The following is a 12083-nucleotide window of genomic DNA, read 5'->3' on the forward strand; positions in this document are numbered from 1 at the left end:
ATGGCCAGTGCCCCCAGGGCTGGGCGCCAGCTCAATGCCTGGCCTGCAGGAAACACTCCCTGAAAGCAGGCCCTCCTCCCCATTCTGTGCCCCTGCAGCACTTAACACTTGGCCCGTCTGTTGTTTTCATTGCTTTATGTGCCTTGTTTTCCCAGCTGGGCCATCAAGTGCCTTAAAGACACCTAGATTATTTGCTTTTCTGACTCCAGATTCTTTCATTGTAGGTAATGCAGAAAATTCATTACCCTCCAAGAAGAAAATGAAGCCACCAGAGTCCCGCTGGGACATCCACTGGACACATCTCGGCTTTCTCCCTTGCACCTCTTCTGCAAGAATGCTTTCTGTTTTTGAAAATTAAGATCACCTTGCACCTGCATTTTAGTGTTTTCATTTCTTCATTCAATACTCCAAGATGAACAGTTCCCCACAGCAGATATTCTAAAACTTTTTTTTTAACATCCACGTATGTAACAGTCCCGCACAAGGAGCACCATTACTTAGTCAACACTTCTGTGAAGGGAGGTCGGGCTGAGACAGAGCCCTGTGCCAGCCACCAACGTGCCAACCACTAGTGACCTTTCTTCCGTGCTAATTAAATGCACTTCCTCCTTTCTCTTAAGCAAGCCCATTTCCTGTGGAAAAGATGTGTGCTGCAAATGGAACTGGTGATGATGCACGAGCCAGCGGGCTGGCTGGCAGATGTGTAAGCCACATCCCCTACTCCGTCTCGCGGGGTCTGGTGTCAGCACTTGGCAGCCCCACTGCCCTGGCCCTGACTCCTCCAAATCAAAGGCCCTTTCTGCTTTTAGGAAGAAAGCGTAAGTTGTAATGCTTGCTGTCTAGTTCAGCCATCACATCAGAAGAGGAACAGTGAGGAGAGATGGTGCTGAGCCTAAACAAAATAGGGCACAGGAAGTCATGATGGGCTTACGTGCATTCTGTGTGGCCACAGAGGTAAAACTGGGACCAAGGAACCGAAACCACAGAACACAGATTTTGGCTCAATATAAAGAACACTCTTGGGCCTCCCTGGTGGCCTGGGGGGTTAAGTCTAAGTGCTATCACTGCTGTGGCCTGGGTTCAATCCCCGGCAAGGAAGCTAACCCACAGATGATGCAGCAGACCTCTCCTATCTTGCCCACTGCTCCCCTCAGCAGTGTGTTTCAGTAAATCTGCCTGCTCTGCTCCCTGTTCTGTCTCTGGTGAATCTTCTCAACCCCCTGCATCTCTGGCCTATATCCCAGTTCTATGCAAAAACAAACAAAAACAAACAAACAAACAAAAAAACTACTTAAAAACAAGGACATTCTAAATCAGCCCAAGCAATGTAAAGAATGAATGGCTACTGCTTTGTCAGTGATGAATACCCTGTCATTGAAAGAACATTTTAGCAGAGATGACCTAGAAGTGATTCAGGCACAGAGAGGATGGATAGACCCTTTGATGTTCAAGACCCTTCCACTCTGACAAGGAGCTGCACAGCATCCACAAATGCCCCTGTCATAGGGAAATGGCATAGCAGCACCTGGTCTGTGAAACACCCTCAATTTCCAGAGGCTGCTACTACGTCTAAAGGAGCTCCTAAAGCTCCTTCCGTATCTTGCAGTAGGTCTCCAGGGCATTTCAAAAGGAGGGGAAACTGGTAGAGCCTATTGAAAACAAAACCACAGGGGATATACCATAGCTAATGCAACATAACTGATACCATCCACAATGAGGTGCCTTTAAACAAAGATGCCCCCTTCTTGTGTTTCCTCCTCTTTTTTTCTGGTTGCTAAAACTTAATTAGCCTTGTAGCCCATCTGGTAACTTACATGCAATTACCCAGGATGCTTTGCATGGCTACTCAGACCATGGTAGGTGTCTGAAATAACATGCCAAGTGCAGGGTAATCAGCATACCTTCCTGTACAGACTCCACCTGCCAGCGGTCCCACCAGAATTGAGAGTGCGGTGACAAGGAGCAGCTTGAACCAGGGCAGCAGGAGGGGCCTGGTAGGAGTGAGCTACTGGCCTCCCCTGATGAGCACCTTTCCAAATAGCAGCAGCCTTGTGCTACAGAGGCCCTGCAAGAGGCAAGAGCCAGACTTCTCCAGAGGCCCAAGTGACAGAGGAAGGGAAAGGGTTAGGGAAACTGACCGTTTCTAAACTTAGCGGAAAGTGGGGTAAGAAGTCTAGAGTTCAACATCTAAAATAATAAAGCAGTTCAGGGGACACCGAAGTCCATGGCCACCCTCCCTTGCCAGTCTGATGGCCAGTTTGATGAAGGGTGTGCTCAGAGGGGGTCAGCCCCTAAATACTCAGCACGGGGGCCACCCATTCTCACTCACCGGTTGCAGCCCTGCCTTCCTCCCAAGTTTGCCGGACTTCTTCAAGGAACATGTGAGACAGGAGTCAGGTTAAAAAGAGCCATAAATATACTCAGTTTAACTTTTTAAAAAGAAAAATAAATTACTATTTTAAAACCTAAGATTTTATTTTTTTTTTAACTATTCTGTTTTTTTTGTGTGTTTTTTTTTTAAGATTTATTTATTTGTTTATACAAGCACTGGATACAGTCAGAAGCACAGGAGGGTGAGAGAATTCACCAGAGCCAGAGCGGGGAGCAGAACAGGCAGAAGGACCGAAGTACACTGCTGAGGGGAGCAGCGGGTGGCAGGAGAGGTCTGCGTGCCATGTGGGACCCTTGCCAGCAGCCGGCTGCGGGCAGCTTCGCAGTCCAGAGCTCAACTGCTGCGCCACTGGGAAAGCCCTAAAACCTAAGATTTTAAAAGCTGAAAATAACTGATCCTATAGGAGGTTGGTTTGCTACAGACTCCAGTCTGCCTTGGTACTGGAGCTGGCCCAGGTGAGGGGAAGGGTCCTAGTCTGGGTTCCTTCTGGAAGCCCCGGCGGCCCTTCACAGATGCTGCTCTTAGGGCGGCACCCCATGCCCATGGTCAGCAGGAAACCCACGGAGATCTACACTGCAGAGGAGAGGGCAGTGGGTGACCTCTGGGCTGACTGACCACTGCCCCTCAATAGAGGCAGCCCAGTGAGGTGGCTGTGGTGAGAGATCTGTTTCAGGAAAGGCAGGAAGTTTCAGGTGGACTCAGGGTTGCAGTCCCAGGAACTGTGGGAGCAGGAATAGGCCTGCTGGGAAAGGTGAGGAAGGGCTTGCTAGATTCACCTCAAACCAAGCTTCTAAGATATGTTTGAAGGTGACTTAAAGTATATGAGTGGTGAAGTCCCAATCCCCACATCCACATATAAGAAAGAGGCCACGTATCAGGGTAGTTCGAACATGACCCTCAGAGTGGTGCCTGGGTGCACATTCCTACTCTAGCAGTGTGAACCTGAGCAAGCCACCCAATCGCTCTGTATCTGGAAAATGGAGATGACATTAGTATACATCTCAGGGCCACTACGAAGACCCAACGAGGTAATATATGCAAAGCACTAAGGACGGGCCTCACACCCAGTGAGCACTAATAAGAAATGTCGGCTCGCATCGTCATCACTGTTAAACGCCTGCCCCAGGGATGCCGGAGCTGCCTCCAACGTGAGCTGAAGCCCTTGGCTCTGGGTGCCCAGACTATGCTGCCCCAAGCCCACCCACGAGAACACCTCACGGGGATTTCCGGGAGAGGGATGACCTGTCATGGACTGACAGAGGGGGTGCCGGATTCCCAAGCCCAACATCCTAGTCTGACTCCTACTCTGCAGGAAGCCTGAGAACGACACCGATTCTTCTTCCCTTTTCTTTCTTTTTGACCCCTCGTGTTTTGTAAGAAGATAGTAGAGAATTACACATCAGAAAAGCAACCAATCCTTCCAACCACCAAATCACTCTGTACTCTGGACAACCTCTGAACAACAAGTACTCGAGACCCCACAGTTACAGTCCCTACCTTAGGCTCTGGGCTTTGGCGGGATAGGGAAGAATGCTTTCTGCCAGAGACAAGGCTCCTTGCTTCAGTAACTATTTGCTTGGCTGCAATGTTTTGGAGAATGAAAGCAACTTCTGGTATCCAGGTGAGACGGGGCAGGGAGTCAGCACAAGAGACCTGGCTGTCCTGTCTACCTAGAGCCCTGGTGCCTGACCTGGAACGAGACGACCTGACGCCTCATCGCACAACATATGGTCTGAGGTCAGCAGGGGGCAGTGGTCTGTCATCAGGGACCCTCATCCTCAGAAAGCCACTTGCAAAAAGCTGTCCCTACAAAACTGTTTCTGGAGCAGAGTTAGAGGGAGACAGAATTAGGAAGAAGGCGCAGCACTGGCTGGTTTCTTGGATGTCTAAGTGGTCAGTTCAGCTCTTCCCTGGGATACCGGTCTACGTACTGTTCCAAACTCCAGCAGGGGCGACGGAGAGACCAGGCAAGTGTGTTTCCACGGAGCTGCACCCCACCCTTGAGGCGGCGAGGGGCACTTACCAGGAAGCGGACATCGTCAAAGCCATTCAGAAGCAACTTGCTCTCATACTGCTGCAGCCCAACCGCCTCCAGCCACTCCCCGACGCTCTGCTCCAGCGTCCGCGAACCTGACGAGAGAGGAATCGGCAGACGCTTGAAAAGGGAAAAACCATTAAGGCGGTAGCAGCGGCACTCAGAGGAAGACAGATGGCACTGCCACATCATAGTCATTACCATAAAGCAGCCAAACTATGTACAAGAGACCGAGAGCAGAGGCCGCAGCTCCTCTTCTGCGCACAGGACGCGGGCAGGACGGCCCAGCGCCGCACGCACTTCCCCACCTCGGGCGCTGCCGCCCATTCACACCCCCTCAGTCCGAGCTGCTCCGGGCCGAGGTGGCACATGCACGGTCTCTGCCCACAGGTTTGGGGGTGGGGGAAGCCAACCCCCAATGGTCTCCGGGTCAACTCCTCGTCAGCGTTCACACTGAGGTATTTCAGAAAGTCTGCTCCCACGGGCACTAGAAGGGGCGGGGGAGCTCCTGTGATCCATGCAACTTCTGGAGCCCCCGCGCAAGTTCTGTGACCTTGCAGCATAAACTGGTCAGGAGACAGCACACATCTTCATGCAGCTGAGGGACACAGGCACACAGCGAGGGCTCCGGGAGGGAAGCAGCGGTGGCTGTTCACAGGAACCCAGCACATGCAACACAAGCAGCATAGAACACGGCAGGGGGATAAAAGAGACTTTTACTTGTTTTCCCCCAGCAGTCCCGGAATAAGCAAACCATGGCCACTGGCCCTTTGCGCTGAGAGGCCCAAGGCAGCGAGGGGCTGAGTGGGGCGCATGGGCCGGGGCTCGGGGATCAGGCTCGGGTGTGGCTCTGCTGGGCCGACAACATCGCATTCCGAAGGGCCCGAGCCCCGTCCACAGTTAGACTCTGGCCGCTGGCGAGCGGGGCGTCTCCCAGGCCAGGGCTCTGGCTGCAGGGCTGCCTTCCCGGGCCAGGCTGTTTTTCAGGGGCTGGGCATTCATTTTCCTCTTCTGACAGTGGCTGTTCCTGTGACTCGCCTGCCTGCTCAGGTGGAAAACAGGCAGGCAGATCCAGTTCTTGGCTAAAGAAGACAAAACCCAACCAGATAAAAAGAAGAGAAAAAGGAAGCGGTCCTCTGTCAGCTGAGCTGTGGCAGCTTAAGTCTATTCACGTTCTGCGCTGTTCTCTTTGGCTGAGTGATAAAGACAGCAACTGTCTTCCCGGGGTCTCCGGATCTTGGCGTTCTCCTCTAGGGGTGAGCAGGGAAGGGAGGACACTTATTTGCTATGCTCCTCGGGTAAGACAGAGGAGTGTGGTGGCGCAGAAAGGAGAAAAGTTCAGCCCTTCCTGGCAGACCTTGGGTGTTCTGAGCGGAACACCTGAACCCCCACCTACTTCTCATGGGCAAGAACAGATGAAAGAAGGAAAAAAGCGAAGGGGAGGAAAAGGTATGAGTCAGGAAAAAGGAGAACCAACTACAACATCACCTCCAGAGAACTCTTGACACGGTGAAAGTCATTCTGTCGCTGCTGGGCTCTCTGCCCCTTGGGCAGGCCAAGGCCACTGGCTTGGTATTTAGAAGACCCTGGTGACCCACCGTCCCAGGCTCCCCCTCTCCTCTGTCCTCTGCAGACCAGATGGTGGTCAAGGATGCACGCTGCAGCTGCACTCCAAGATGCCAAGTCCGGGGGATACTTGAGCTCCCCTGCCCTTGAGTGGGGCTGTCTGCTCCAGGAAGCTAAGCGGCAGGCTCTTGTATGCCCATGAAGTCAAGTGTCCCCGGCTGCTGATTCATTCCTGCTTGTAATCCCCCCGCGGGAGCTTGTGGTCCTGCCTGCTGCCGCTGGATGTGTGCGCTTACAGAACCGCAGCAGAAGGCTTTGTCTAAGGCTCCTGGGCTCCACGCTGCCTCTGCCTGCTCCACAGTCCTTCCTCACTCTCATAATGTCTGGCCCTCCCCTTCCTCCCCTCCCCGCCCTCCTCCCTTCCACTCTCAGGAAAATACATCAGGGATCGGACATCGGAGCAGAAGCTGCTGTTGCTGCTGCCGCCGCCGCTGTCGCTGAGGGAGAAGGAGACAGCGGCACGAGCATCAGAGCAAAATGACAGATTCCCCGACATCTGATGTGAGCCAAGACACATGCGTGTGAAAGGTGGAGACAGGGAAACTTTACCTCCAGCTCAAGGTGCTGGATGGAGCTTATCAGGAAGAAGAGAGGGAATATTCCAATAGCTCTGGCCGACAGTTTCTAGGACAGCCAGGAGAGGGGACAGAGGAATGACATTGGCCAGAGAGCACAGATTCAGTGACACCCCACTCCCGCCACGTGCTACTTCAGGAATGAGGGTGCCTCTGTGTCAGGAAGATAAGCCACTGGGGTATCACAAAAAATAGCCAGCAAAATAAGGATGTGATACCTGATACTCCACAGGTTAGTGTATTAAACAACTTGGAAAGAGACCTCTCTCAGGGCCTGTCAGAGCCCAGGAGCCACTCGCTACCTGGAGAAGGAGGGCGTGGGAGGGAGGCACCAAGGACAAGGGGAAACTAGGAACAAATCCCAAGTACAGCAGAAGAGGCAAAAAGGTAATGTGCGTAGAGACAAAATCCCAGCAGCCCTGTGCCACCCTCTAAATATGGTGGGAAGAATCTGCATCCCCCAAGCCGCCAACGGCTGGGGCAAAGAAAGGCTCTGTGTGCAGGGAAGTCAGGCCCAGAAGCAGCCTGCATGAAGTGGCTACTCATGCTTCAGTGAAAGAAAGCCAAGCATTTCTCTTCTTGACGGGCCTTTGTTGAAAGAAGCCAGAGTGGCCCAGGTCAGTGGAAGGCTAACGTCTCTGGACTCCTGACAGAGGACAAGTCATAAAACATGTCTGCTGAGGATTGCCAGCTCAGGGACCCTTGACCCCAAAGCAGGATAGAGGTTCAAGTGCCATATGGGGAGGGTCTTGTCTATCAGTAAAACCTGTCCTGCCAGGCAATCCCATGCTTAGCTAAGGGCTGTCTGTAGGAGGGCCAGCTTCTTCTCCCAGCTGGCAACCCCAGAGCATAAATCTCTTCTCTGGATCCAGAAACCCAAGGACAATCTCAATCCTAATACTGACAATTCAAAATAAACAAGAACTCTGCTTTGGTCTGAGCTAAAAGCTGGTGTCACTGGTACCACCCAAGGTCCTGGAGAACCTTCTCTGTCCCCTGCACCCCCCAATCAGAGGACAGAGTTCATGGGCAGGTTTCATGGCCTGGCAGGAGTGCTGACATGGCAGGCTCTGCAGTGTGGGTGGACCCACTCTGTTCAGAAGGTCATCTTCATGTGCCTGTCCTTGACTTTCCCAAGCTGGGGCAGTGGGCTGGGATCCAGGAACTTGGAGTTCTAGCTGGACCAACTGTCACCACTCACATGGGTCTGCTGGGGGTAATACTTTTGGAATGTGGGACCACACCAAAGCTAAGTGTTACCACCTCCAAGGAGAAGGTCTCTCCCAAGTGTGTTCTCCAAAGGTGCTGCCACATCTGTTTTTAGCAAAGCCATGAGGTTCTAACCCCACATGCAAGTGATTTACATTCTTTAGACATTGAGGGGAACAGGGAGGCAGAATTCAGTCTCAACGGAATGGACTGCCATTTACCCCCAGCCATCCCCAAAGCACAGCTTGGAAAATGACAACACTGTTTATCCAAGTCCTGGACATCTATTCCCAACAAGCAGCTGACTCTTGGTAAAGCCTGCAAGCTACAAGAGAGCGGGAGGTCATCTGAGTGTAAGCAATTGCCTGGAAACCCTGGCAAAATCCAAACCTGATGAAAGCAAACGAAACGAGGCAGGTCCTCTCTGCTAGGACCCGAGGAAATCCAGCTCTGGAGGGAGGGTGGCTCTTTGAACCCAAACTGAGAAACTGAAGGAGACAAGCCAGGAAAGCAGATGCCCTTATTCCCTGCAGGTTTCTCGACACGAGACAGTAATGATTTCATGAACGAAATGAGCAGAGCTCTACTAACGGAGTACCTCTAGAGCTCACATATTTGTATCTATTACTCATCCCCAACAAATCTATGAGGTAGGGACAATCATCTAAAAGCTACAGATAAGGAGCTGAGGACTCAGGGAGACTGAGGCTTACCCGAGACACATACGTATTTAGAACCAGGCTCTGAACCCAGGGCTGAGGCTCCTGAGTCTATGCTCTCTCAAGGCCCCACAGCTCCTCTCTGCCCAACACACACACACTTGCCCCCCACCCTTCAGAACTCCATGGGGCCAGAAGCCCAGGGAGAAACTAGAAGTGTTTGTCACTGATGCCATCGATCCTGGTTGGAGCCTCCACATGAGCAAGAGAGGCATTGATGCAGAGAGGCATTTCATCCAAGCCAGCAAGAGGGATGTGAGAGGTGCTCTCAGAGGCAACTTCCAGGCAACTATCATCTCACCTAGAAGGTAACTCAACCGTAATTCTATTCCTAAGGAAAGCAGCTCAGATATGGCTTTCTCTAATTCCTTGTTTTAAACAAAGGAAACAGAGGTAGACCTCCCATGTGTGGCTTAGAAATGAAAAGAACACCCAAAGTAGCAGTGATCTGGAGTGAAAAATGGAGAAACAGACACAAGGAGAAAACAGCAAAATCAAGCCCTGAGCCCTGTGGTCCAAGCCAATGCCTGGCCACTGTCTTGGATCAGGTCACTGAGGCACATTTTCTCTAAGAGTTAGTGCTGTGACTGCCTCCAAGCGGGGAAACGAGAGCAAGGCACACTCCAATTTAAACCAAACTGAGAACACCTGCATTTACAAACACAAGTGACAGCTGTTTGTTTTTTTTTTTTAAGCTTCTTAATAACCTAAAATTTAATTCGTATACTTTCTCCTCCACCAGGTAAAAGGAGTAACGATTCTAAAAATAACAACTAGATGGGGTATCTAATCGACACCCCCTAAATATCTGCCTTCTGTGTCAGAGGAAAAACCTGAGCCAGAAAGAAGCCTATTTTGGGGAAAACAGCTGCGTGGTACAATACCTGAGATCTTCTGCTGTTCCTGAGAAAAGTCAATCCCTTCTCCAATAGAGCTCATGATTTTTTCAATCTGAAACAGAAGAGGAAGAAAAAGGTGAGGTGGTCAGGTTTGGGTTAAACATTGTCAGCTCACTATCAGTGTGTTGGGGGCTGGCCTCTTGGTCTTTCTAGATGATTCCAAGCACCAACCTGCTGTGAGGTATCAGAAGGTGCTGCTGTTCAGATCTAGGAAAGCCTCCCTGGCCACAGCCCAGCAGGTCTGCAGACATGGTCTTAAGGAAGTGAGCAGGTCGCAACGAGGGCCCCACTGCTGGAAATGCCCAAGGACCTCCTCTCAAGACATTTACCTATCACCTTCAACTTCCCCTCAGTTCCCCCAGACTCTGCAATCTCCCCCAGAGATTGGATAGAATGTGAGACAGCAGACCACACCTGGCACATGCTACAATTTAAATTCTGAGAGAGTAGAGACTGTCAGCTTCTTTCTACTTTACCCCCCAAGTGCCTAGAGCAGTGTCTGGCAAGGCACAAGCACTAGCAGATCACTGACACTGCATCACTGCCGGCTCTGAGGAACATTTTGAGAGCAGAGAGAAGCAGAGCACCTGACAAAGGAACCTCTTGGAAGCAAAAGTGAGGTGGGCGCATCGCTCTGAATGGAGGATCTTTTGCTCGCTGGAGGCCCGCAGTCCTGGATGGAGCTCTGCATTCAGGGTATGAGAAGAGGCACAGACACTCGTCCTTCCTCTGGACCACAGCAGAGACTGCTGGTCTCAAAGCATCCAAATGTCTCCAGCACTGTGGTCCCTTCCATGGACCACCTGTCCCAGCCATCTGGCTTCGGTCCCCCTGAGCCAGATCCAAGCCCCCTACTCCAGGAAACCTGGCCTAGGTCAGATGAGGCAATGAGGAGACGGCCACTTTCTCCCCCACCCTCTTCTTTTTGGATTGCAGTGATAATGAGCTCATTCACCACTCCTTTTCCAAAGAAATTAAAGAGGACCTTTTGTACCAGGGCTTGGATGTGTTTTTCTCCAAGTGCAAGTAAGGAGCCTGGGTCTGACCATCAGAAAAACAACAACTCTCCAGTCGGCATCCAGCTGGCAGACAAAAACGGCACAGTTGACACCCAGCCACCCAGCTGAAAAGCATCAGAGAACAGTCCCTCTCCTTTGGGGTCAGGAGGTGTTTTCCTCCAGCTACAGAAGTGACTGCCAGCTCATGCCACCACCGACTGCATGTTGACAGTACACACTGGAGCTCGGCAAAAGCAGAGGGAAACGCAATACACGTGCAGCGGGGAGCAAATAAAGGGTGCACCTCTACTTACTGGCCTCAGCAGCTAGAGTGGGCAGCACCTCACAAATCTGCACTGCTCTGGAAAAATGCCTTCCTCCCTGCTCCCCAGTACATCACATTCTTTGGCCCTGGCCCTTCCAAGTACTGCCTCCTCGGACAGGAATTTTGAGCAACAAGGAGCCACCCTGGTGGACAGGTGAGTGTCTTCACCTGCCCAAAGCCTCAGGCTGAAAGCTCTACAAATGGGCACAGATACTGCCTCCTGTAAAGGGTTGTGTGGACTAAAGTTATAGCCACAGCTCTAGCTCGTAGTAGATGCTCAATAAAAAATTAGCCCAACTCCCTCCTGTTGTCCCCAGCGCCCTAATGGAGTAAAACATTTTGACATTTTAAAAAATATTCTTTTATTTTCTGAAGAGCCATATAGCCATTACATGATTCAAAATTTGAAAGATTATTCAGGAAAAAGTCTCTTTCCTACCCCTACCTCTGAGCTGCCTTGCTCTCCTCTCTGGAGGCAACCAGTACAATCAGTTTCTCAAGGGTCCTCCTAGATCTGTTCTATCCACAAGAAAACACCTTCTGGTAGAGGCATTCCACGGACGCTGTTCTGCATCTTGCTTTTTCCATTTAATAACACATCTTTCCACAGTTCATAACAACTCTTTTTTCAATGGATGAGGTACAGTCATTGGGTATATGGTAATGTGACAATTTATTTTACCAGTTCCCGGGCAGGCCCATGTGTACTTTCCAATCTATTCTCATTCTAAGCAGAGCTATGATTAATACTTTTCTCCACGTGTCCTTGCACGCAGTTGCAAGCAGATCCGCAGGGCAATACCTAGTTATTTCTCCTCCTCAAACTTATAAACATTAATATTTTTAAATGCAGAAGCTTATTATTCCATTTTGGCATAGGCGGTTTTCATAGTTCCTGGGACTTACAGTAGAGAACCCTACAGGTGAGTGGCATTTAACCCACACGTGGTATGAGTACACTGACTGGGGTAAAAGAGCTTTGCAAGCAAAGGAGAGAAGGTAGCAAGCAGGATTCATTTGGGGATAGAGTGTACCCTGTAAAAATGCTTGCTCGAATACAGCCCTGTGTGTTAAGTAACCTCTATACCAACATACTACTAGACTGCATTGGAAAGTGCGGCTCTCAGTTTTTCAGGAGGAGCATTTTCTCTATACTGCCCTGTGACACACGTGCACACACACATCAACAGGGACCTCACAGGTCACACGCCAACTCTCACTCCCTGCCTGATTTTGCTAAAGGCCTTCTGGAGATGGGGTGCTTCTTGTTTCTCCCATTCAGCTCACCCCATTTGCAAAAAGTGC

The 12083-nt window shown here is 51.0% G+C and overlaps 1 protein-coding gene across 4 annotated transcripts in view; it reads right to left on the bottom strand.

Annotated features, from left to right (window-relative positions):
- Window positions 1-12083, bottom strand: part of ANKS1A (ankyrin repeat and sterile alpha motif domain containing 1A) — a gene marked incomplete at both ends in the record, with an annotated part of 172242 nt that overhangs the window by 14407 nt on the left and 145752 nt on the right. For all 4 annotated transcript variants that reach the window (XM_084228656.1, XM_084228654.1, XM_084228655.1 and 1 more), the window contains 2 exons: window positions 4416-4522; window positions 9441-9507. In XM_084228656.1, coding sequence (XP_084084782.1) covers window positions 4416-4522; window positions 9441-9507 — 174 coding nt within the window. The remainder of the gene's footprint in view (window positions 1-4415; window positions 4523-9440; window positions 9508-12083) is intronic.

Source organism: Talpa europaea, assembly GCF_964194135.1.
Source record: "Talpa europaea genome assembly, chromosome: 2".
Lineage (NCBI taxonomy): Eukaryota > Metazoa > Chordata > Mammalia > Eulipotyphla > Talpidae > Talpa > Talpa europaea.